At 53.4% G+C, this 25,937-nt stretch overlaps 1 protein-coding gene across 4 annotated transcripts in view; it reads right to left on the bottom strand.

The window, feature by feature from the left end:
* The window catches only part of Znf423 (zinc finger protein 423), a 314,481-nt gene that overhangs the window by 22,081 nt on the left and 266,463 nt on the right, over nucleotides 1–25,937 (bottom strand). For all 4 annotated transcript variants that reach the window (XM_047529580.1, XM_047529581.1, XM_047529583.1 and 1 more), the window contains 2 exons: nucleotides 4,636–4,767; nucleotides 3,087–3,202 (listed from right to left, as the gene is read on the bottom strand). In XM_047529580.1, the coding sequence (XP_047385536.1) occupies nucleotides 3,087–3,202; nucleotides 4,636–4,767 (248 nt within the window). The remainder of the gene's footprint in view (nucleotides 1–3,086; nucleotides 3,203–4,635; nucleotides 4,768–25,937) is intronic.

Raw genomic sequence — 25,937 nt, 5'->3', positions numbered from 1 at the left:
TTCGCCACTGTCTTCTCAGTTTTAGACCTAGTGCTGGGCACACTGTGGGTTCGCCACGTACATGCTTCATGTGAATGAGCAGCACAACATAGTTCCCTCTCATGTTCCTAATAACTGTTATAACAATGCCTGGTTTGTTCAAAGTCCTTTGAATTAATCTCAGTCTTCCAGGCAGAACAAGCTGAACTCAGAATCAAACAGGACTTTCACCTCCCTCATCCTGGCAACTGTGCTCCTGTTAATGCATCCTAGGAAAGCATTCTCACTGGAGTCTGACAGAACAAGCCAGCTCGGGGTCCAACCTGCCTTTAATGCCCTTATCTCCACCACAGCCTTTTCTGGTCCTTTTGTGAATTCAATCGGAAGCTGTGCATCTTCTCAAGACCTCTGAGCCCACAGTCCCTTGTGCTCACCAACACTAGCTTCCCAGGGTCTTCCTACATGACCTCAAGTGACATATGGCCACAAGAGTCAGTTAAGGCTCCAGCAAGGACAGAACTTCCGGCTGGGCCTTGTTTCCTGTGGCCCCACCCAAACCCTCACATGCCATCCCAGGGAGATGTCACCCTCACCTTTCCACCCAAACAGGGCCTTCCAGCCTGAACTTCAGCACAATGACAATGAAACCTCAGACAAAAACCCTCCTCTCAAAACCCAGAAAATTGCTATTCAAGTTACTTAACGAAAGCCATTATTTGCATAGATTTGGCTTTGCTACAACACTTCCCCATTTAAATGGTCTGTAATTAAAATCATTAATTGCAGAAAATAGTGACTTGTTAAGGCTATAATTTAGTGAGGTTCTCGGCACTTGAGGATCTGACTTAAAAGTTAACAGGGTACCCAGGAAGCCACCACCTCACAGGGACCATTCCTCTGTCCCCACCCAAGGGAGGTGCAGCCCGGGTGAGATGCAGCTTCACGCCGGGCAGCTGAGGCTCTGGAAAGCCAGGAGTGGGAAACTTCTCGGGAAAAATCTTAGAGCCAACAAAGAGATCAGTCATCCCTCTCTCGGTGCCTGGGACAACGGAGGAGGCCAGAGACCGAGCCAGTCCAAAGTGTATGTAACTCATGGTTGAGATGCGCTAACGGGCTTTAAGAGGTCCGTCCTGTTGGCTGTAAGAAGGGCCCAGGCTGGAGAGGGACAGGGTAGCTGGGCCACGCAGGTCAGACAGGCAGCATAGGGCAGCATTTGAGGAAGGGCACGTGGCTAGCACGGGAGGCAGGAGGCTTCTGGACCGCAGGACGCAGACCAGGTGCTGCACTAGTCCCCGCTGTCCCTCACGGATCCTCAGCCCAGGGGCCCAGCCTCAGTGTGTGGATCCAAGGGGACACAGCAGAGGACCCTGGAGCTGGGGGAGTCACTGTCTCTCGCTGATGGCTTTTTGGAAGTGGAACCCATTCTTTGGGCCTGGATTAGCGTAATTGGGTCCCTAACTCTGTCCCATAATATGACAACGGAAAGAAGGTCACGCAAACAATACAAGAATGTCTGGGAACTCGGAGGGGGTGCCCAAAGGAGGAAAAGAAGTGGACTTTCCAGCAAACTGCCTGGGGTCTCTTCCAGGTCAGAGATCAAGGCTGAAGCCAGGCCTGGCACGAGGCCCAGCTGCTGGAGACACGGCCGACCGTAGGTGGTGACCCCTCTGCATGCTTTGTGGCCTGTTCGCAGTCCCCCAGGTGCAGGCTGCGCCAGCCGAGCGGGCGGGGTGGGCCTTGGCCTGGCAGTGTGGGTGGGCTCTGGTGGAGTACCCTCCCACCCCAGGAGTGGCTACCACTGTTGCCACCCAAGTGATGGGTGACTATCGGGCACTGCATGGTCCAGCCTCGTGTGTGACCTGGGTGGGCAGAGGGTCACCCGGTTTGACACACGGGCATGGGTAGGCGAGGGTGGTTGCTAGGAGACACCCTATGGGCTCACGGTGTGTGGGAGTCCCTGGGGCTGTTGATGAGTGTTGGTGCCCCTCCCCTTCTAGGCAGGGGGCCCCTTGGAAGCCAGGCACCGCCACATGGCTGGCCCAAGTGGCCACAGCGAGGGAGGTGGTGCTGTGCGTCACTTCCCTTGGAAACCTGGAGAGCTGGCTCTGCTAGTCACCACCTCGCTCCTCTCCTTGCCTCAGTGACCATGGCAACCTGAACGGGCAGGGACCCTCTGTGTGTCCAGGTCACAGAATGAGAGCCACCTGCCCCTTACATCACATGAGCAACAAATAAGCCATTATTGTAGCCCCAGAGACCCAGAGGATGCTGCTGTAGCCTGCCCCACCCTGCGCCTGGCCCCAACGAGTCCACGCCCGTGCGTGGTACTTCCACATTCACCCGCAAGGTCCCTGTGGACGGGAGTGTGGTCTGCGGGGGCTGCAGCATCCCGCCGTGAGTGTGGCCTATCTGTGTACCGGGCTGTTTCATGTGTGGTGTTTCCGGTGAGCACGTGACCTCTTCCACTGTCTCAAGAATTTCTTGTAAAAACCACTGGAGAGAAAGTGGTTTCACCTGGGAACAGATCTCAGGCCTCAGAAAACCAGTAACAAGCAAGAGGGGACCCCACGGGACACCAAGGATGGTGGCTGCAGGTGCCAGTGGAGGAAGCCTCCCAAAGTCCCCTCAGCTACTGCAGATTCTACATGAGGGTCTGAGAAACTGGTCATGGCCACCCGCGCCCACCTGAGGGCCACAGCAGCCTCAGGACCCGTGGCAGATGCCTCTTCCTCTGAGTTGGGGCCGATCAGACATCCTGACTCCTCCAGGCAGAGGTGAAGGTCCCCAACTCCAGTCCCAGCTGCTGGCTCCACCCACACCGGCTGCCAGTCACAGAACTGAAGCCCAGTCAAATATCATCATGTGATAAAGGTGGGGAAACGGAAGCCCCCAGGGAGGAAGCACGGTCACTGTGGGCCTTGGCCTCCTGCGGTACTGTGGGACTGTCCTGAGAATGTGGGTCCAGCAAAGGCGGGGACACACCCACGCCAGCCCGCCCACTGCTCTCAGTCAGGGGTGGCCCACCACCCGTTGGCTGGACTCAAGACCCTGGGTACCCACAGGTAGCGATGAACCCCAGGGGCGTGTGCGGCGGGGGTGGCGCTCACCTGCAGCTCGGTCTGGAAGAAGAACTTCTGCGGGCACTGCGAGCAGTCGTAGATCTTGTCCTCCTGCCCGTGCACGGCAAAGATGTGCTGCTGCAACTTGTTGGCCTGGACAAAGACTGTGCCCAGATGTGGCCGTCAGAGACCAAACTCAGGACACCAGCCCAGCCACCCCTGGCAGCAGCCCCACCCCACTCCCAGTAGGGCTCACCCAGGCACGGGCGCCAGTGGCCAAACAGTGTTCCAGAGAACATTACTGGCACCTCCCAGAGGAATTTGAGCTAGGTAAGCCGAGCTCTGCCACTCAGAGACTGTGCAACCTAGGGCAAGTCACTTCACCTCTCTGGGTTTCATGTCCTCATTCAAAAAGTGGAGTTCACTATGATATTGTACATACCTCCCTGGGTGACTGGGAGGATCAAATGAATAAATACTCATAAAGCACTTCAAAGATGACCAAGCACATAGTTAGGCCAATGGATGTGTCCCCTCTGCTCATCAGCCAGACATCTTCCATGTGTGAGCTCTCTGAACACCTCACAGACCTTAAAGCAGGCACCGCTCCTATCCCATTTCACAGACAAGAAAGCAGAGGCACCAGGAATGTTAAACATTTGTCCAAAGTCTCACTGCTTGCAGGTGACAGAGCTGAGCTTTGAATTAAAGAAGCTCAGCACATTGGCACAAGAAGTTGCCTGCCCAACATGAGTTACTGTCCTTATTGCCTGGTTGCTGTGGCATCCCCCAAGCAGGGGCTCCCAAGAGGAGGAGAGAAGGCACCAGGCAGCACGGTCCCCTCCCCAGGCCTGTCATGGAGTGGGTCACAGCCTTGGCTTCCTGGTGGCATACGTCCCGAGGCAGCCCGGGCCTGAGCAGCTGTGCGTCTGGGAGGTGAGCGCTTCAGAGACACCCTCCCGCCAGGCGCCCTCCCCAGGGTGGGCTTCCCGCGGCGGCAGACGGCAGATGTCGGGGGAGGCAGGGGAAGGCCAGGCTCCCCACGCACACCGGTTGCCATCTGGGCTACAGCAGGGGGCCGGCAGAGCCCCTGAGACTCGCCTCAGGCTGGGACAGCCGCTCACCCGGGCGGGCAGCCAGGATGGGGGCTGGGGACTGGGCCAGCAGAGCTGCCCTTGACCCCTCCAGCCTGGAGCACGGAGGAAGCATGTGCTGGGACAGGGAGCTGGGGAGGAGGGGGAGCCAGCGTGTGCACGGGGGAGCCCCCACGGTGCTGGACGAGCGAGTGGCTCCGGGAGATAAGTATGGGGCTAGGAAGGGCAGGTGGCCACAGCCGGGCCGCTGTGGGGTGGACCAAGGTCTCCAAGCAGCTGTGTGCAGAAGGTGATGCAAGGTATCCGCCAACCTCCCCTGGAGGGGACACCAGAGGGTGTGAGTGGTAGGGTGGTAGGTCAGCTCTGCAGGAGGGAGGCAGGGCAGGGGGCCTGGGGACTATGGGGGGCTCCCCCAGGGTGCCTGCGGCAAAGGGGAGTGGGCAGCCCGGGCTGGGATCCCTCTCCTCACAGGCTTCCCTGCCGTGCACACATGGGTGCCTTACCTGTGAAGCACACGGGGCATTTGAAGGTGCCGCCCATGCCCTCGAAGCTGTGCTCGATGAGGTGACACAGGAGCTTGGCCGGGGAGTCGAACATCTGGTTGCACAGCTTACACTCATGGTTGATGCCTTCCTCTGCAAGGAGAAGCCACAGCGTCAGCACCACCACAGGACACGCCCCTGCGGAGCCCAGGAGGCCCTGTGCCCCAGGGCCAGCCCCTCTCCATCCCCAGAACCAGGCCTGCTGTGGAGGCCACAGACACAGATCCAGCCTGACTCTGATGGCCCGATCCCCAGAGGCCTGCACACCCCAGGGGGCTCTTGAAGGTGCCCTTGGCCATGATTTCCCCAGCTGGTTGCAGGCCCTGCTCAACAGCGTGGGTTCTGAGGCCACACCTCAGTGGAAAGGGGCCCAGAATGGGGTACCAGAGGGAGAAGGGAGTCCAAGCAGGATTTTAGAAACCCAGCTGAATATTTCTTGAATGTGAACTATGTGCCAGGAACTCCGCTGGGGAATGTTTGAGGAACTAAACAGATAATGTCTTCGCTCCCATTCTGGTGAGGAGTGGGTGGCCCACAACAGAGCATCCCAGGGTGATGGGAGCAAGTGGGGTGCACTCTAAAGGAGGGGTGGGGCCTGTTGGGAGGGAGCAAGAGGGCTGGTGGGCCTGAGGCTCAAGGGCAGGGGGAGTGGGGGGGGGGCACAGACAGGTGAGGCCCGAGGTGCACACACTGAAGGTCTTTGCCAGCCTCAGAGAACTTGGAGACTTCAGGGTGAGTGATCGGCAGTCACTGGAAGATGTCGCGACAAAGAATACTCTTGCTCGCTCTCGCTCTCTCCTTTTGGAAACAGATGGCCTACACAGTGGGTCACAGACGATGGGCAAAGTCCTCACCCTGCTTTCAGACCAGAACTCGGCTCCATCTCCCCAACTGGGAGCTTCTGTGACCCCAAACCTTCTCTCAAAGGTGTCCAGAGAACAGAGCATGCTGAGCATCCGCATCATACCAGCGTTACAGAGGCCCAGAGCCAAAGTCTGGCACCTCTGCCCAGAACGGAGCAGAGATGAGTTCAAATCCTGGCTTTTCTTCCTCCCTGTGGCATGCCCTGGGCATCAGTTAATGCTCAATGTAATGAGGACACCTGAGTCCCCCAACTCACAGCTGTGAAGGAATGGAGGGACCAGCACCCGTGGCCCCATGGTCGGCAGCAGGTGTGGGGAAGTTCCTGTTTGAGCATCACATGGGCCACTTACTGGGTGATCTTGGGCAAATTACATAACCTCTCTGTGCCTCTGTTTCCTTTTGCAGAGACACTCAATAGCAGCCTTGCTCTTCTAGTTGATTTGGGAACTGAATGAGTTAACACACACACAGCAGCCCCCAGCACACAGCAAGTGCTCAATAAGCATTTATTGCTGGGTGTGACGGTATTGGCAAAAATGTTATCTGGGACAGCCAAGGACACAGCCCTCTTCTGACTGCCCCAGGGAACCAGTCTCACCAAAGGTGCCAGGTGCTCAGATTTGCCCTCCAAGGCAAGAACGAGAGAGCAGAGGGGTTCTGCCAGTGGCAAGACACAAACACAGATGGGCTGAGGCTCCTGGTGAGTCCCTGGGTCCCCAGGCCCTGGCAGAGGCTGGCAGGGACAGCAGGCCTCCCCCGGCCCAGCCTCCCCCCCACAGAGGCGCACAGACACACGCGTGCAGGTGGGCTGCTCCGCATGGCCCACTGGCTGGAATCTACCGGGTGTTTGCCATGCCCCTGGAGCCTCGCAACTAGGCCACATGCACCGGCAGAGACTCCAACAGACCTTCCATTTATACCAGCAGAAAAGAAATTCATTGACAAGTTTTGGGACACGGGAGCGGGCTCGGCACGCTCACCACAAAGGCCCGACGCACGTCTTCCACTGCCTACGGGGAGACGCCTATCGTAATTAGAGATGGCCTCCAGTGGGGGGGAGCTGCCTCAAAAGACCCCCGACACACCCCCTGCCCCTGCACAAAACAACCTCCTCGGCGCCGGGCACGGAGCAGCGGTTCGGGGGATGAGCGAGTGAGTGAGAAGCCACCCTGTGGTAGCCTTCCTCTTAGAATGTCCACAACTCTTGGACATGAGTGAGGCAGGGGTTATCCGAAAATGACACCATGCCGTTGACAGTTTATAACATCTGAACCTTAGAAATGGCCCCAATTGCTAGGAAATAATGGGATTTCTAGGAATTTAAAATGGGTTCAGAGAAGGAGAGCACTTGCTCAGGTAACACAGCAAGTGTCAAAACTGTGCTCACGTGCATGTGTCCCCACCTCCGCCCCTCACACCACCGCCAGGCTGCCTTCACCCATTGCACTGCACCACTGCCCTCCATGGACACAGTGACACCACATCCAGTGGGACTTCCTGACCCTGACCACTTGGCTAAGGGCCAGGTTGAGATCTTATGCTCCTGGTGCTCCCAAAGCATCACCTGCGGGAGGGGCTCAGGAAACAGCCACGGAGGAGAGGTGCCCAGGCCAGGCCTCTCTGCCCAGCCAGAGCTGGCTTCAGGCCCCGACGGCAGAGGAGGATTTACTGCTCTCCGCTGAGCCGGGCCCTTTAACCGCTTGGCTGTGAATGGAGACATGCCTGTCTGATATACAAACACCGAGAGGACAAAGAAGGCTCCTGCAACTTATAAATCAGAGAAATCATGTCTGACAGTCACTTTCCGTTCTCCAAGTGCCGAGCAATTCATCAGCCGATCCCCTCTGATTCATAAAGGCAGCTCCGCCCAGCGCCCACGTTCATAACCATGTGCCGGGTCCGGCGGTCCTGCCGCCGCACAGGTTCGGGGCCTGAACCGCTGCCGTTTAGGCAAATCACAGCCCCAACCCGGTGTCAAAGTGAGGTTCCGGGCTAATGAGATCAAGAGCCCAGCAGACAACCGGGCGCCTCGGGACCCTCTTCTATCCCCCACAAGTGCTTAAGAGTCAAATCTGGGGAGGAAGGAGGAGAAATAAAACATGCGGCAAGTAAAAGTCGGGGGACCATAATAAAGCCTGAGGGGGTCCCGCCGATCCGGGAACCTCTCCTACTCCGGCAAGACCTTTTGATTTGCAAATCTTTCAGAAGCGGAGGCCTTCTCCCCACTGGAGGGGACCGAGAGACTCCCTCGGGTGTCCATTATTGTGCACCTCCGCCTAAAAAGCCATCCAGGAAATTGGGGGGAAGGCGGGGAGGCGGAGAGGGGCTGCCCTAGTTAGTGTCACAAACACTCCTTTGCGCACCCGTGACCCAGTATGAGCAAACCCGCGGATACCGACAGGATCCACCGCCTCCACCGCTCTCTCCGCCTGCGCTGACAACCTCTCCTTGCATCCCAAGGCGCGGGGTCCGCAGACAGCGGCACCCTCGGAGAATCACTTCTCTGAATTATATAAGATCGCAGGCGATCGGCGGACACCTTGCCGCAGCGTGACAAAGCTGTCTGGAGCTCACAGGCCCTCCGCCCCGGCGTGGGGGCTGCAGGATTTTGTGAGTTAAGACCCACGATTGCTTCCCTCCTTTCTTTTTCTTTCTTTCTTTTTAATAGCACATGACAGGCATCCATAAGAGAGACCCACGCAACTCAAGTGAATTCTGCAGCCCCGCTCATTTGTAAAGTGAAACGCAGATTTCAACTGCTGAAAATTCAGACCTCGCCTCCTGCTCCCCATAAGTCACGGCTGGCACAGGGAAACCTATTGATTTATTATAAATTAAAAAAAAAAAAAACAATAAATAAAAATTCCAAACTGCTCAACAATCTACCCAGCAAGCAGGAAAATCCCAGCGTATCTCTCTCTCTCTCTCTCTCTCTCTCTCTCTCTCTCTCCCTCTCTTTTTTCTCCTCTGCTCAGGAATAATAAGTGTTAATTTTACACTTCATTTCTCAAAAAAATAATAGGATGTGCTTTTGCTTAAAACCAAGTCAGCCTGCTGGAACCTTTCAGGCTGAAACTGTGTCAGCCCGAAAGAGGAGCAGAGGGCTTTGTGGAAGAGCATCGTGCCGAGATGATAGCTCCCTGTAATGTCCTCGCCACCGACTTTTGTCTCCAAAAGCATTTGATCCCTGGCAGACACATACTTATTTCCATACGGGTCTTGGGGGAAGCCAGGAGGAGAGAGGGCTGATTATCAGAATCCTGAAGGTGAAGCTCAGGTGGGCCCCACTGATGTCAAAGGCAGGCCTGGGCACACATTCCGAGGCCATAATTTGCTGCCTGGGAGGGAGGAGCAGCAGGCTGCCGAGGGAGTGGACAGGGCATTGTTCTTGGGCTCCACTGAGCTGAACGTGACCTGCTCCAGCCATTTTGCTGTGTCTGGCCTGGATCTTCTCTTAGCAAGGACCCAACTCGGGAAGCTGCCTCAGAAGAGGTATCATTAAGGCATGTTCCTCTAGGGACAGGTGGCTGCTGCCTTGTGTCAACAGGGTGCATAACTAGCCACTTCCATTCAGTACAAGTCAGAGCCAGAAAGGCTTGGGTTTGAGCCCCAGTTCCATCACTTACCTGCTCTGTGTAACTTGGGTAAGTTACTTAACCTCTCTGAGCTTCAGCTTCTACTAGGAAATGAGAAGAATCATCACAAGTATTTTGCAAGGCAGACAAGTGGAACGCTCTTCTCAGTCAGCCCCATTCTCCTGCCCTCACACCACTCAGGGGTCTGCTGAGGTGAGATCTCCTCCTCAGGGAACACCCTTGGCTAAATCAGGACTGCCACATCCTTTCTAGCACTTTACCTGCCTTTCATTTCCTTGATGGCATTTACAAATACCAGGCACGTTAGAGTTGATTATTTAACTCTCTCTCTCTCATACACACACACACACACACACACAGAGGAACGTAGACTCTGTGAGGGTTGTTTTGCTCACTACTATACCACCAGTTTGCAGGACAGGACCTGGCAGCTAGTAGGTGTTCAGTAAATTAAAACTGAACAATTAATGTCAAGCACTTAGAACAGCTTAGAATATGGGCTGGGCTCCACTGGTAAATGCCATCACACACCAACCGTCCCCCCTATTCTCGAGGACTGAGAGCTTAGAACACCTGTTCTCATCTGCAAAACTTGCTCTCTGGATCATCACAGAACCATGGTCTGCTGACATTGCAGACAGAGAGACTCTTACTCACCTGACCAGAGAGGATACGGACACCTCAAGAGGCAGGGCCCCTCCTGGGGATGAGGCAAAGCTGGGCAAGGCATGCTGGTCACCCGCCTGCAGTGCTTTCTGGCTTCAGAAACTATCAAAGGCCACAGGACTTGGGGCTTGGGAGCCAGCAAGCTACCCTGTGCTCCTTGAGCATTCAAAAGCTGAGCTGGAGAAGCGGAAGGCCAGAGCCACCCCCGGAGCTTTCACAGTGAGCCCGGCGGGTCCCTTGCTAGCAGCAGCTCAGGGCTGGCAGGAGGGCTGGGGACTTTCCCCCACATCTGACCTCTCAGGGTCAACATCCCTGTGGTAGCACTGGCTGGGGACTTTCCCCCACATCTGACCTCTTGGGGTCAGCATCCCTGTGGTAGCACTTCTGCAAGTAGAAGGGATGCCTAGGGATGTGCAGGCTGCCTGGCCGAGCCCCTGCTGCCAGCCCCGGTAACAAACTTCGGACTTGATATTCCCAGCACCAGGGGCTGAGCCCACGGCCCACCCTGAACATCCAGTCAAGTGAAGACCCCCAAGGTCCCTGGCCCCAGGCCCCAACATGCACACAGCAACCAGGGACCCCACACTGGGCAAGATGAGGAAGAAAGAAGTTGAGGGCCCAAGAGTCGTCCAAGCAAATGAGACAGGAGGTGATGTGTGTGGAGGGGACCCCAGGAAAGGACCTCCCTGACGCCATTCCAATAAATAACTGTGGATAGGCGCAGAACAGGAAATAGAAACATAGGCAGACGGGGGATTCCTTTGTTGCCTATAAGGAACAAAGACCCCCGGACAGAAGAGAAGAGCGCTGGTAATGATACCAGGGCAGCCAGGGCAGGCTGCTTATCTACTGACCTGTCATTAAATACCACAAGGAAATGAGCCACGCTGGTCCTGGGGGGAGGGGAGGGATGACATTTTGGTTGGGAGTTGACCTGGGTCAAAAGAGAAGACAGGGTCAGCCCTTCCTCAGAGGGCAGGCAAGCCAGGGAGCAGGCAAGTGGGGACAGGGAGGCTGACCTTGGGGTCCCCAACACCCCAGGCCCAGCGGCTCTGCAGTGCGCACATCCCTGTGCACAGAGATGGACCCCTGCCCAGCAGCTCCCTGGCAGCATGTGAGAAAAGCAGAATTGCAGGCACTGCTTCCGACCCGTGGAATCAGAACCGTGTTTCCAGTGCCCCAGTGTTTGGGGCTCACAGGAAAGTCAGAGAACTGTTGATCTCCACAAGCGGGCCCAGGGGTGTTGACCTTCTTGGTATCCTGTTGCCAAGAAGTCACTCCCCTAGCCAATTCAATGCATGTCATGACGCTCCAAAAAGGCAAAAGTCTTCTATAGTTGCCTTTTCCCCACACTTTATAGAAGACTAAGAAATCGTCAGTAACAGTGGGGAAATAATTTCCTGTTATCACAACTGGGATGAAGATGATGTGGGGGGTCTCTGGAAGGAGAGGCTGCTGGGGCGGGCAGCTAATGCTTCCAATAAGCCATCCAGGATCGCCGCGGCCCCCCCACCCCAATGCTGGGGGCCCTGGGCCCCTCGGTGCGCCACCCACCCTAAAACACTCAGCCACGGCTGGAAGGCACACCCCACCACCCAAAATAGTTCACGTTTTCCTAATTAATCCTGGAGGATGGGCTGTGCCCTTCCTCCTCCCTGCGGGGGCACCTTCCCAGGCCTTTCTGGCCAGGAGGGACCCATCTCACAGTCCCCTGTGTTTCGTGAGGGTTTATAAATGAGCTCTGGCAGCCTGAACTGGGGCCCCATGGGGGACCCAGAGCCTCTTCAAAACAGAGCCCTGACAATTAGGCAGTCTGAGTTTTGAAAGGCTGGGGATTGATGGCGTGGACAGTAAAAATATCACCTGGGGAGCTGGGTGCAGTCCTCCGAGGGTTGCCTGAGGTCAGTTGCCATGGCAACGGAGAATGAGCTCAACCTTGTAACTGACCCTTATCTTTTTTTGATCTGTGGGCCACTTGGGGCAAAGGCTTGAAATCAACTGGAAAATAATCCGGTCACATATCAGAAAGAACACTATTTATACTTATTTACCTAGGTACCCGCTCACATCCTCCTTCAGCAACCATGCCACAACAAGCTGGTGTCGCACATGGGGACAGCTGGCAGGAGAAAGGGGCAGACCCAATTCCCCACCTCTGAAGAATGCCGTTATTTCCACCTTGGTAAGTGTCAGTGGGAGGAAAGGTCACTCCCTCCCGCAGCCCCCGACTTCCTTCTTGAAGGACCTCCCTGGACCATCCCGCCTTCCGGCGTCTGATTCAAGTCCACCTCCTCAGTGGTACTCTCTGCTTTCCGTTCTCACCTGCTGTTCAGGTGAGCTGAGTTGGCCCTGCTGGGTGCCAGCATCAGGGGAGTCTGTCCTCCACCAGAAGCCTGTTCCCAGGGTAGAGGCCACAGGGATGCGGACAGATGTGCACTGCTCTCCACACCTGGGAAGGTGTGGAGACTGGGCTTGGGGCGGGAAGGGGGAGAGGGAGGCCACCCGCCAGGATTCCCTCCTGGTCTCTTGCCCTGGGAAGGGCTGACTGGCTCAGCCACCCTCACTCTCACCCCAGGGTTTCCATGGTAAGACCAGCCATCTGGCTGGAGCCCGTCTCCAGGATGCTGCCATCCTAAGTTACCAGTACTCTGCTCCCTCCTCCTCCAAAACTCAAATCTGAAGACTCCAGATGGTTCCATTGACGGACTGCTCCCAAGAGCCACGTCAGATGGATCTTAGCTAAGGGTCAGTTGAGCCTGAGAATGATTCCGGGTAAGCTCCCCTGGAGACTGCCCATCACAGCAGACAAGGCGGCTCAAATGACTGCCCCCTCGTGCCCTGGCCCATCAAGATCGGGTCCTTTTGGGAGTGGCAGAAAAACCCAGGCAGCTTGGAGGACAGTCCTGGCTCTACCATAGATTCAGAGGGTGACTCTGGGTCACACACCTTCTGTCCACACCTCAGTCTCCCTCTGTGGAATGGAGATGAGGTCGTTTATCCCCCGGGGGACCCGTCAAGAGTAAGTAAGCCTAAAGCAAAGAACACCCATGACAGGGCTACCGCGGCTGCGGGGCTGCTGCTGCTGTTTCTTCTGACATGATTCTACCCTGCAACTTCATGCTGGCAACCAGGAACACAGGTCCTGGGGGTGTCACTGGGACCATGGAATCCTGCTTCTTCCCAGGTACATGGCTGGTGGTGCAAGGGCCCTCCTACTCCCACGCTGTCAAGGTTAAAGAGCCCTCATGCAGCCCGGGCCCATAGCAGGCAACCTGTCTCATTTCCATCTCCGAAGTGACTCTGGCAACTTTGTCCCCATCCTCCATCCCTATACCCTTCCCCATATTTGCAATGACAAAACCCATGTCCAGGTTCCAAACCCCTCTCTTCAATTGTGGCTCAGCACAGGTCTTGTTGCTTCTGGCAGGAATTTGAGTTTACTTCCTTTCTGAGGCTCCTGCAAGCAAATTTCATATTTCTTGGTGGTTCTTCTTGCTCCTCTCTCTTAAGACTCGGTAGATTTTTGTGGAGCTCAGAGCAGGACTGGAGAAGAGGTCATGGCTCAGGTTCATGATCCCCTCCTCTACCCCAGCCTTGGCCACCCTTCCTCCATAACTTGCCCATGCAGGAGGCGCCTGATGAAAGGCCCCCACTGCCCCAAAACCTCAGACAGAGGCTCACAAGACCTGGCTGGGATCAATGGTGGAGGCTCCCACCAACTCTGTCACCTGATTCCACACTGCCAGAAAACCCCACCCTGTGGTGAGGATAGCCCTGGATGGTTAATGAAAACATAAACCTCTTTCCAGAAGGTCCTACTTGCTAACTATTGTGATCTGACAGACACCCACCTCCCATGCTGTCTGAGCAGGTTGCAAGCTAAGCTTCAGGACAAGGTGACTGGCAAAAGAAATGTCACAAATGAGGACCCGAACACATCCCCAAGAGATAAGCAGTAACTCTCTCAAGTTACTTAACAGAAAGAGAATAAATGAGCAAGTCATCAAATAATCCTCAGACAAGAGAACAAAGTGGCCTTCACCAAGAACTCGAGAGAGAGAATTCTTGGACTTCTAAACAATTTAGAACTTCTTTGGAGTCGGGGGTATATCTCAGTGGTAGAGTGCTTGCCTGGCATTCTGAGATTTGGATTCAATCCCAAGTACTGTACAAAAAAAGGTTTAATTTAATAAAAAAAAAAAAAAAAAAAAAAAAGAACTTCTTTGCCTCTGAATTTCTAGAACTTGGGACTCCCAGGATTTAAAGTGTCCTGTGAAAATGATTCCCAGTCATCCTCACACCCATACCCCCCATCTACCAAAGACTGAGGACCAGTGGCCTCAGAAGATGAAGATTCTGCAGCATCCCCTGAGAATCCCCTAGGATTCTTCCTTAACATACGTACTGACAGTAGCTCACTGATCTCAGATTAAATTTTTCTACAACCAGGCGATTGCCTAAAATTCCATCACCTTAACAACCCTCAGATTAATGGCCTCTAATGTACAATTAACATGATAGGCAGGCTACAAAACCCTTACTGTCACCAACCCTGCCAGGGACACATGAATTACCCCTGCTCCGAGGGTTTTTCCTCTACTGCTGACATCATTTTCTGTCCCTACCGAGATCATTTTTAAAAATGAGCAACAGCTGAGTCAAGAAGCCAGACAGCTATCCATGTGCGTGCACACCAACACAAAAAAAGTACCAGAGGCAACATTTTTCAGAAGTTCCCCACCCGGATAGACACAGCCCTGTCCCTGCAGTTACCACTACTTAAAGCAAGAAAAGCTGGTGCTGGGGTTGAAAACTATAATTCACTGCTTTCTAGAAGTTCTCTTTGACACATTAACGGGACACTGGCATCCCCCCTCCTCAATAGAAAAAAGAAAAAAAAAAAAAAAAAAGCAAGGCTAGAAAATGATGATTGATTTCCATTGAAAAGTTGTGGGTTTTTTTTTTCCAGTAGGCACCTGCTAGATTGGCACTGTCCAAGACAGTAGTTACTGCCACCTGTGGTTATTTAAGTTTAAACTAATTAAAGTTAGCTAAAAGTTCAGTTCCTCTCTCACAGAAGCCACTCTTCCAGGACTCAGCAGCTGTGTGGCTGGCAGCTGGTGGTTGGACGGTGCAGGGCATTTCTGTCACCGCAGAAAGTCCTGGACAGTGTGGCTGGGTGAGTGCGGGGCTCTCACCTGCTCAACATCTGGTCACGGAACCAAGACAGCACGGCCAGAGCTGAGAGAGTATTGAACTGTGGCGGGTGTGCTTCAAAATACAAATGCTCCCCTGCCAGTGACAGGTTACATCCAATAAGTCCATTGCAAATCGAACCCATCACAGGTCGAAAATGCATGTAATCCACCTGGTTTAATTGAACATTTGAGCTCAGCAAAACCATGTTGTAGAGTGTCCACTGTTTTCTCTCATGGCTGGCCGGGAGCTGTGGCTGCCTGCCACTTCCCCGAACCTTAAGAGGGTATCCTATGCACCAGGCTACCCTGAGCCACTGCTCACCAGGCAACCAGTGTCCTCTGCTATTGCATCTCCCTGAGAAACAAAGGACTGTCAGCAAGCAGAGGTGTCCTGCTGGGGGTCAAAGCTGGGAGAGAATGATCATCTCGTGGAGCTGGCTGAGGCCCACAGTTTACCAAGCAAATAAAGGCTTGCCTTTCCAGTGCCGAACTAAGGGGTCTGCATGGTTCCTTAGCTCTGCTTTTGCAGTCTGTATCTCAAAGAACCGGGTTTTTTTGTTTTTGTTTTTGTTTTTTTTTTTTCCTGGGATCCAAATAAAATGAAAATGGAAGCTAAAATGGAAATTCAAATTCAAAGTGGAATAAATGAATACATTCAAATTGATACTGCCTTCAAGAAGTCACATGACTCCAAGGATATGCCAGGATGGAGCCTTCTTGGGGAGTTCTTTCTCCAGTGCAGTTGAAAAGCCAATGAGAGCAAGGCCTGAAGTCACAAGGCACATGGCCTTCTTGGGGATTTTCTCAGGTCAAATTGTCCTCTAACATCCACTCACCTCTGCCATCAATACATCTTTCCTCCGAGCGACACGGGATAAACACCAGACCTGGCCCAGGGATCTGGGATGCTTAGGGCCCAGCACCCAGAGACCACAGGTGGGATGGGCCATCTCTGGGCAGCCCAGCTCCCAGAGGCCAGCCAGCCTCCTGCCAGCTCCTGCTGTGTCTTCACTGCTTTGCAGGACTAAGATCTGGGCTGATCCCATCCCACCATGCTCTCAACCCAAGGAGGTAGTGCCCACTGACAGCTTTGATGGCACCCCCCCCCCCCCAAGAGGTAGGGGACAGGCATCGTGTGCTGGGAAGAGGGAAGCAGGCTAAGTACTGGGGAACCGGGGTCAGGTGGAGGAGCCCCCATGCAGTCCTCAGGTTTCTAAGCCAGCCCAACACACAGGACAGCTGCCATTAGCCAGGACGAGGCACAAGCAGCAGGAGTCCACACCCCTCCAACAGCTCTGGATGGCATCTAGCCTCCCCCCTTCTTGGAAAAGGCATCTTCAAAGGCATCTTGTAAAAGAACACACACCCCACCTGGTACCCCCCTGCTGGTCTCCAACCTGCCCCCACCCCCGCCCTTCTGCTGATGGATGTCTCTCCCCTTCAGTCCATCCAGCACACTGACCAGATGAGCCCCCGCCTGGCCAGGCTCTCTGGCACCATTTCACTCTCCTGCTCAAGAACCTGCAGTGGCTCCCTTCACCAGTGTAAAGCTACGCTTTTCTACCAGATGGCCCAGGCCCCACCTGCCCAACACCCCTCCGTTCAGTCACCCAGCCCTCCTGCCCCAGGGACTTCCTCACTCAGACTGCTCGTTCCTGATGCTAGGCACTCTGTCAAGTCCTCTGCCATGCCTTGCCTCTGTCTTCCCAGCCACAAATGCTCCCAGGTGCATTTGAAACTCGCCATAGCTATGTGAAATAAAAAGGTTAAGTCCAGAAACGTATTCTCTTTGCTTAAACTCGCTTGACTTTCTGTCACTTGCAACCCAAACAATCCTAGCTATAAATTCTCTGAGGACAAAACTGCAGTTCTTTTACCTCTCTGGTCTCTAATAGGGGCAGACAGACACAAGGTACGTTCCAGATGCTGCTCGACATGCCCAGGGGCGAGGCTTGCTCTGTGAGTTCCCCAGGAGTGCCGGCTGTCTGGTGACGGGGCAGGATGGAGTCTCCCGGATGAATCCCACCCCACAACCCCCGCCTGCTCACCTGCTGCATTCAGCTGCTACTTTCTGGTGGCACAGGCAGCACGCGGAGCAGAGGTACAGCCACAGAGTCAGACTGCTCAGGTTCAAGTTGCCCACTGCCACCCACGAGCGGGGGGTCTTGGGTGAGTGCCTCAATCCACGTAAATAGGGAGGCTGTCATAGCCCCAGCTTCGTAGCACGTGGTGAGGATCCATAGGCTTAATGGCACCTGCTGTTATTATCATGGTCACTCCCGGGGTTACTATTGACCGCACGAGGCCTCCTGCAGTAGGCACGGAGGTGTGGGTGGGGGTGACAGAGGCCAGCAAGACACTGTTGATCATACCCAATCTGTTCAGAAGGAAAGAGACTGGGAGACTAAGTCAAGGGACATACTCTGTCACCCAAAAAAAAAAACCTGAAAAAACTCCAAACCAAGCCATTTAGAACCCCCAGAGCAGGGAGCGGCAGAGTTGTAGGGGACACTGAATGCTTGAGCTGTCAGGAGTCAGGGGTCTGGAAGCCCAGCCAGTAGCCCAGCCCTCCCTACAGGTCACGTGCAGCCTCATGAACCAGGGCCCAGGACACAGGGGCCGCTCCAAGAGGGCAGGCAGAGGCACAGAGGTCTGCTGTCAGGAACCAGAGTCCGGACATCACTGAAGGGCTGGATCTGGAAGTATAACGCCTCCCTTCCCAACGGACATGGCAGGTACAGTCTGTGAGTTGTACACGGCCTCAGTTGGGGAGCCCCGTTGAAAGCCCCCCACTCCAGATTCCACCCCCAGGTCCAGCACATTCTGTGAGTTCCAATGCAAAACCTCCAGTTACAGCAAAGGCCACGGACCCCAGATCCCACCCATGATGCTGACCTCAGACTTGTGGAGGAAGAAGCAGCCCATTTTTCTTGCCTTTACCTTATGCCTTAGTCACACCCTAATCACACACAGACCATATCTTGGTGACAACCTAGGACTCCAGAGGCCAGGCCTTGGCAAAGCACATGGAATTCCAACTGCAAATCAAGAGCTTGTCTCCAATCTGTGACTCTGATACCTGGCCCTGCCCACCCCAGCCTCCAGGTGGATGGTCCCTTCTCCCTGTCCAGAGCTAAGAAGAGCTCTACAGAGACTGTGCATGTGCTGGTGGGGCCAGACTCCAGCATGAAAACGGGGCCCGGGTGGCCTTCTGCTCAGCTGACAGCATGGAACACCTCCCTGACTTTCCAAGGGCTGAGCCCTTCCTGCCAGTAGCAACACATCTTCCCAACTGTTCCCTTCCAAAGGAACACTCCCCATCCGCTGGATGCCTGGGGTGGGTGGGACCTTTATGGGAAGCTGCTCTCGGCACTGAGCGCTCTCAGCACACTCAGAGGAAAGACAGACTACCATCTCTGGGCCCCACAGCCTGGGCATTTCTAGTGCCTGCCAAGTGCCTGGGACAGTAGCACTCCATCAGTCTGGCTTTGGTAAGGAGTTTCCAATGCAAAGGGGTCCTCTGGAGACAAACAATATTTAGTGTCTGTCCAGCCCCTGTGGACCAGAGGTAAGCATCTTCTCTCTGAAGGACACTGAATTACTTTAAACCAGAAGTTCCTCACCCCATGCATGATTAAGTGGAAATAAATAAAACCAGGTAGGTACTCAACGCAATACTGTTTTGGTTAAGAGACGGGGCAGCGTTCATGTGTGTGTGCTGGTTTGCTCACTGACGATACTGCTAAAAGGACACACACGCGAAGGACCACCCCTGGGTGGCAGGGTGTGTTTTCTTAGCCTTTCTTGGTTCTATTTTCTAGTTTTCCTCCAATGAGCACAGATAGCTTCTGGGATAAAATGGAATAAAAACTTTTAATTATAAAAAATCAAATCCATTGATTAACGGGTGAGACAATGGTGATGATGACAGTTTCCCACCTCTTTGGGCCAGGGGCTCCCCATCTGTAACTTGTGGTGGTTGGACCAGAGACCCTCACATCCCAGCTCAGCCCTTGGCCTGCAGCTCCTTGGATCACAGACCACAGGCAGCGGGCACGATCTCCACTCAGACAGCCTTTGCTAGGCCAGGCCAGGGCGGAGACCTGTCTTCTCTTCCCTACTGGGTCTCTTCCTGGCACATGGGAAAGCCACTCCTTGCCATGTTGACTGAGTTCCATTACCTGCCAAGAGGGATGGGTAGTGTGGGCTCTGCACTGTGTGATGCGGGGGAGCTACCTCTTGGGGCCCTATCTGTGAAATGGGTATATAACTGTGCCTGATCCTTAGGTTGAAGGGCGTGGGGATTTGTGGAGCCTGGGTGCACCTGCTGGGCTCTCGGCTAACTCTAGTTCCAGGTGCCTTGAAAAGACTTGAGTCACCATCCACTCCCAGGCTGGCACTGTGCCGTACTTGGGCTGGGAGGAACTGTTGCAGGCTTTGCCCTGCAGGCCTGGGGAATGTACCTGATACAACTCCTGGCCACAGAGCAGAGGTGTGGGGAGATGGAGGTGAGGTTGGGAGTGGGTGAGGAGCCACCAGGTGACAGTCCCTATAACCTGTTCAGACATTCTTAGCAGCTACTGCCTCTGGCTGGGTCCAGGCGGGACCCAGGCCCCAGGGGAGACAGCAGCTCCAAGGCTCATAGGCCAGATGCAGCCTGCCCAGATCTGTGCCCTCCACGAGATTGAAGATGACAGGCTCTGTGGCTGGGAAGAGCTGGGTCACAGGAGACATGGCAACCAGACAGGCGAGAGGACCAGCTGGGTTTAGAGGACCCTGTGTCCCCCTCATTTGGAGAGCCCAGCAAGGGTCCTCCCCGAGTCCCTTTTAGTGTATTCTAAATATCTGAGGCTGGGTCTTCTTGCTGCCCCTGCCCATCCCTCTAGCTTGCAAAGAGATGGCAGAAAGTGATCCAAAGATCCAATATTTGTATTTTGAATGCTAATTTGACAGAGGAGTGGGCATGGGGGAGCGTTTATAATCAGCACTCCAATAAGCCCACAAATGACGCCAGTATTTTATAAGCTTGTTAGAAACAAATCACCCCCTCAGCTGATATTTACTTACTGATGAATCATAAACGGGCTCAATACACAAAGAGTAAATCCAAAAAGAATGTCTCTCTCCATCCCGTCCCGTCTTTAGCCACAATGCTGGGAGCCTGGCTCGCTGAGCCCCAGCCGGCTCTCCCCGTTCCCCATTCTCAGTGGCCTCCCCAGGGTGGCAAATCACTGGCACCAGCCCTATCTCCGTGCCCACCCCCTACCCCGGCCCCCACCCGTGGACTGGCCTAATCTGAGACTCAATCCGGCGCTCCGGAGGCAGCTCCGTCCTTCTGCCGCCCCCGGAGCCCCCGGAGTCCTCTGCGGGAGCAGATTCAATCCAGCTAATTTGCATAATGATGAAGCCCTCCAGTGCAGGCTGGGTCTTAAGAGGGTTGGGAAGAAATATGCCCTGTCCTTTGGAGAGGCACACAGAAGGCTCGGTGCAGCCCGGGAGGAATGGGGCTCCTGGCAGGTGGGCGGGGGCAGCCAGGAACCTGCAGCTCACCCGCCAAGGACAGCTCAGCTCTGTCGCCCGCTGAGTCTATGTCCAGCTGGCCCAGCTGAGGAAGGACTGCCCAGGGCTGTAAACCAGCAGGAAGTAAGGTACAAAGTGCCAGCTCCAGACTCTGGCTGCACAGACCCAGGTCATAGTGACCGCCAATCGCCAGCTAGCTGACCTTGAAAAAGTCACTGACCTCTCTTAGTCTCAGTGTCCTGATCTGTTAAAATGCAGGAACCTACTCCACAGGGCTGCTGTGGGGACCAGATAAGGCAGCCTATAAAGCACAAGGCATGAGCTGAGAGAAAGCGACAACTGTCAGCCACTGTTATATTAATGTCATGATTAGTCTTAATTGTACGTTATTAGGTCACCCACCCATTCATCCCCCCATCTATCCACTCACCCACTCACACATCCACCCACCCATCCATCTCCCCATCTATCCACTCACCCATCCACCCATCCGTCCATCCATCCATTCATTCATTCATTCATTTAACAAATGCCAGGTGCTATGCTAGGCAGTCCCGGGGACAGAGGGAAGAATCAGACACATGTCCCACATTTAAAATGCCTCCAGTGACCAAAAGACTCTTTAGACCCATGAGAATCCAGACAAAGGTGAGGACAGTGCTCTTTTGAGCCAGGAGGAGGAGAGGCTAGAAGCGGGCACAGGAGCCGCTGAGGCTCTGCTTCTTGATCGGATGTGATCAGCTTCCGAGAATCCACCAAGCTGTACTCTTGGGATGTGAGCATCTCCTGCATGTATGTTCTACTTCAGTGACGTCCAGAGAAATACCCGGGTCTAAGTAAGGAGGGAAATCAGCACATACACGCAGTGGCACGACACCAGGCAGGAGGGGATCAGGTCCTGGGTGGGGTGGATAAACTATTTGGGATGGGGGCAAAGGCAACTTGGAGAGGGGAGAACTTCCCTCTAGGAGGGGCGGGGCTGCTTCAGCGCCTGTCTGGTGTGTCGCGGTTGCTCAGGGGACACCAACAGAGTGAGAGAGAGGATGAGCGGCTTGGGCAGGGTGCTCTCCGGGTGAAGTCTCGGAGGGTGTGCCACGGTGCAGACATGCAGCAGCAGCCTTGCCAGATGCACAGGCCTTCCTCCGCCCCGCAGATGCTGACCCCAGTGCAGAGGGCAGCGCGGGTGCTGCTGACGTGCGCGGAGAAGAGCAGGGCGCCCCTGGCCTCAGCACTCACTCCCCCACGCAAATAAGTGCTCCTTAAAACCAAATCCAACGTGAATGACGAATCAGACCTGAAGCTAACTACGCTGGCTTTCCACCGTGAGCCCCTGGGTTGTCACAGCAACACTAGGGGACCTGCACAGCCATTACTCCCATTGTGCGGATGGAGAAACTGACAAGGCATGCAGTACCTCACGCACTCCATGATCACGGCGTTCTACCAACACGGCTGACCCAGAAGGGAATGTGACTCTTCACCCCTGCACTGTCTCAGGCGCCCATCAAGGAGCCCAAGATGCCTGTCCCCCCGACCCCTGTGAAACACTTTTATTTTCCCCATGTCTCTTTCACAGTCCAGTGAGGGAGATGGAGAGAGGTGCCACTCAGTCCATTTCACAGATGAGAACACTAAGTTTCTAAGCACCAAGACACAAAAGGTGAAAAGAGACAGCAGAAGGAACTCACTCCTTCTTCAATACCTTTCAGCCTGCTCCAGCCTGTCAGAAAGTGGGGAGGAAAGGGGCCAGTTGACAAGGGCAACCCCAGCCTGTGTCAGTGTGTGCTACAGGTGCCTCACCCACCTCTTGTCCACCCTGCCCAGCCATGTGGGCATCATGAGAGCCTGTGCCAGTCGGGGTGACCACCAGGTCCACTGGCTCAGTGCTGCGTCTGAGTAAGAAAAGCAAACACAGGCTGCAGCAAAAACTCAAGTTCAAACAGCTCCCCAAAGTTGCTTTAAGTGGAGATTTTGCAGTTCTGGGTGCAAAGTTCTTTTGCACGGCTCAGGGAAGTGGGCACAATGGATTTGCCTATTCTCAGCCAAAATCCTGGACCCCAAACCAAGCTGCACAGATGCCAGCCAGGATTGCTCCTGAGTCATTGCTATGTCAGGCTCTCCTGGTGTATCTCAGTGTTGACTGTGTGCTGACCACAACCAGGGCTTATGCTAACCATGTCACATCTGGAATCAGCTCACAAAACCTCTACAAGGCTGTCACAGTCTTGTCCTCACTTCACAGTAAGTGAAGGAGTCCAAGCCTTCCAACCGCAGAGCTGTGCTCTTAACCCCAGGGCTGCACTAACTTCCTTACTGTTATTTATTTATTTTTTAAAATATATATTTTTTTTAGTTGTCAATGGACCTTTATTTTATTTATTTTTATGTGGTGCTGAGAATCGAACTCAGTGCCTCACACATGCTAGGCAAGCGCTACCCCACTGAGCCCCAGCCCCAGCCCCCTTACTGTTATTAGTAACTACCAGGGGTAGCAGAAGGATAAAGGCGATCCAATTCAATACTTAATTCCTGTTATATGCAAAACATAGAAACATAACATCAGTGAGAACTAAATTCTGTCTGCTCGGAGTTTCAAATGATCACACCCATGGACACAAGATATGTTTTCGCCCTGATTTTTTAATGAGCAAGCACTTCGCCCAGTACTTTGCATATGAGGAAGTCCAAGGTCTTTGGACTAAACAAACAAAAAAGCCCAAGTATTTTAAGAGGACAAAATCTTCTTTCCCTCCCAGCTATTCTCTATTCCATTTTAACCCCCTACATCTACTTAAACCGTTACTTCTTCCACTTCCAAAGAGCATCTCTTCCATTAAGAAACTATCCACAGGGTGCCTGGGTACACTGCTCCTCTCTCTGAGCTCAGACTTCTCATCTGTAAAAGGATATGGGATCTGATCACTCACAAGTCACTCAGGAATAAGGTACTAGGACATTAAGAGTCAGTCCCCATGCTAGGTGTCAAGGACTTTATCAGATAGTCAGAGGATATAAAGGAATGAGCAGCATGTGAGAACTTCATTACCAAGTTCAAGGTTTAAACTCAAGGGCAAGACATCGGAAAATGACTCTCATACTGAGCACATGTACGAGCTGAAGAAATATTTCTCCAGAGGCTAGACATGTCATTAGGAGGCACAGAGGTCAGCTCCAAAGCTGATAGACTGGGGACAGAAAGCAGAACTTCACTGCTTCTAGAACATTCCATGCACTCCCCGACAATTCTATTGCCCTAAAAGGCAGTTGAGTTTGTGACCCCTGTTACAGAGAATTCACTTCAGAACAAAGCAAGAGGGAAGAATGAGCGTGATGTGTAAATGGGAGGCATGCATGCCTGACGTCTGTGTGTTGTGTGAACTTAGGGAAGTCATTCAACTTCTCTGAGCTTGTATGCTTACTGTCAATAATGAGCAAAAATTTTTATCTACTTGATATCCTCTCTAGGAAAAAAAAAAAATCAGCTGGCACTCTCGGCATCCCACAGAAAATCATAAAATTTGAGGGAATTCAAGAAAAACCTCTATTAGTCAGAATAGGTTAGGATATGTCATGGTAACAAATAGCCCCAAATCTCAAGGGCTGCAGACAACAAAGGTTTATCTTTCATTTGCCCCTCATGTTCATTGTAGGGGCTCTGCTCAGGGAGAATGCTTGGGTACTGATGTCCTCTCTGACATTGGCAGTCATCAGGCCCCAGGGAAAAGCAAGGACTCTGGAGGGCCCACCCTGGCTGTCAAATGTGCCAGTTGAAAGCAACAAAGGCCACTTCTATTCACAGTTTGCTGACCAGAATTACCCATAAGGTATCACCCATCACAAAGGTACCAGGATGTGTAATTTCACCACACACCAAAAGATAAATGAAGACTATTACCATACCAACAAGAGCCATGATGCTCAGGACTCTGGAGGAAAAAGTCAAGAACTCAAGGAAGAAAATGAAACCTGCATCTTGCACCAGTGACAAAGAATGTTCCAACCAGCTAAGGCCTGGGCTTCTGAGGGGCAAAGAGCTTGAGTCTGGTTCTCCAGCTCTCAGGGTCAGCTCCAGAGTGGCAAGTGGGCCCTGGGTGAGCAACTCCAGCCCCGGGCCTTCTCCTAAAGGCAGAGGTGAAGCCCTCCTCCCAACCCTCTGCCCTGGCTACTGGCTCTCCAAAGAGCACACCAGGTAAATGCCATGTGCTGTCCTGGGGCTTCTTGCAAAAGTCGCTCTTGACGATAATGGCTTTAGGAGGCTATGCAACCGCACGCCTGGCATCTGAAACGTCGTCTGAGGCCAGGTGTTGCATCTCTAATTAGGATGGGGATTTTTTTCACCCCACACAGAATTTACATAATTGGGAAGGAGGTTACAACGAGGACCACCCCCACCAATTGTGCATTTTTTATGTGCTCCTTCCACTTTCCCTTGCACACTTCAAATTTAAGGCAGAAATGAATCGATTTGAATTTTTTGAAATTAATTATCATCATTGCCATGGAAAATGTATCTGCTGCTTTCCTTGGGGAGTGGAGAGAGGAGGGGTGATCTCACGTGGAGAGGAGCGCTGGGAGGTGCCACACGTCACCTGCTGCACTCGCAAGCATCCCCCCACCCAAACTCACACAGCTGGTCTTCAGAGCACCTCCCCGTTCCGGCTGAGCCTTCTTCAGAATTTTTTTTTTTTAGCACCAAAATTAATGCTTTAAAATGTCACTTGCTACAGTAAAATTTATCAACATTATTATATACCATAGAAACTGCCATCCCAGACAAATGCATAACATTAAAATTTGGTCTAGAGCTCCCCAGAGGAAACGTTTGCTGCAATTTGTATAACAGTTTATATATTTATGCTATTTAATGGTACAAAGCAATAATTATGACTTCATTCACTGATAAGCAACGGCATTACATAAATCTGATGCGGATTTAGAACATGCCAGTTCTGACACCAGTGTACTAGTTGTAAATTATGTTGCCGTTAAAAAAAAAAAAATCCAAGCAAATATGAAGGAGCAGCAGGAAACTAATAATGCATCTCCAGCTGTTCCAGTTAACCTGCAAATGTGGCCATCTGCACCTCGGGAGAAGGAGAAGGGGAGAGACGGGAAGGCGGGGCAGAGAGAGGCAGCCCGCCTCCCTTCCGGAAGCACAAAGCCCTTCCCAGACATCAACCAATGACCTTGCTTCTCACCAGGCAAACCGAGGGGCCAGGAAAAGTTCCCGAGTGTGTAGGATCCCTTCTCCACTCCTCTGGCATCCATGGCCATCCCGGTATCTGTCCCCAGCCAAAAGGAAGGCTTGGACATGCTCCTCCTTCTGCGTCCTTCTAGGAGATCCTTGTGTCCCGCTGAGTTCCCGTTCACTGCAGGGCCTGGCTGACCCAGCAGCTTCTTTTACAAACTTTTCATTTCT

This window comes from Sciurus carolinensis, chromosome 16 (assembly GCF_902686445.1).
Source record: "Sciurus carolinensis chromosome 16, mSciCar1.2, whole genome shotgun sequence".
Lineage (NCBI taxonomy): Eukaryota > Metazoa > Chordata > Mammalia > Rodentia > Sciuridae > Sciurus > Sciurus carolinensis.
Note: the sequence above shows the minus strand (reverse complement) of the source record. Positions and strands in the feature narration are given on the sequence as shown.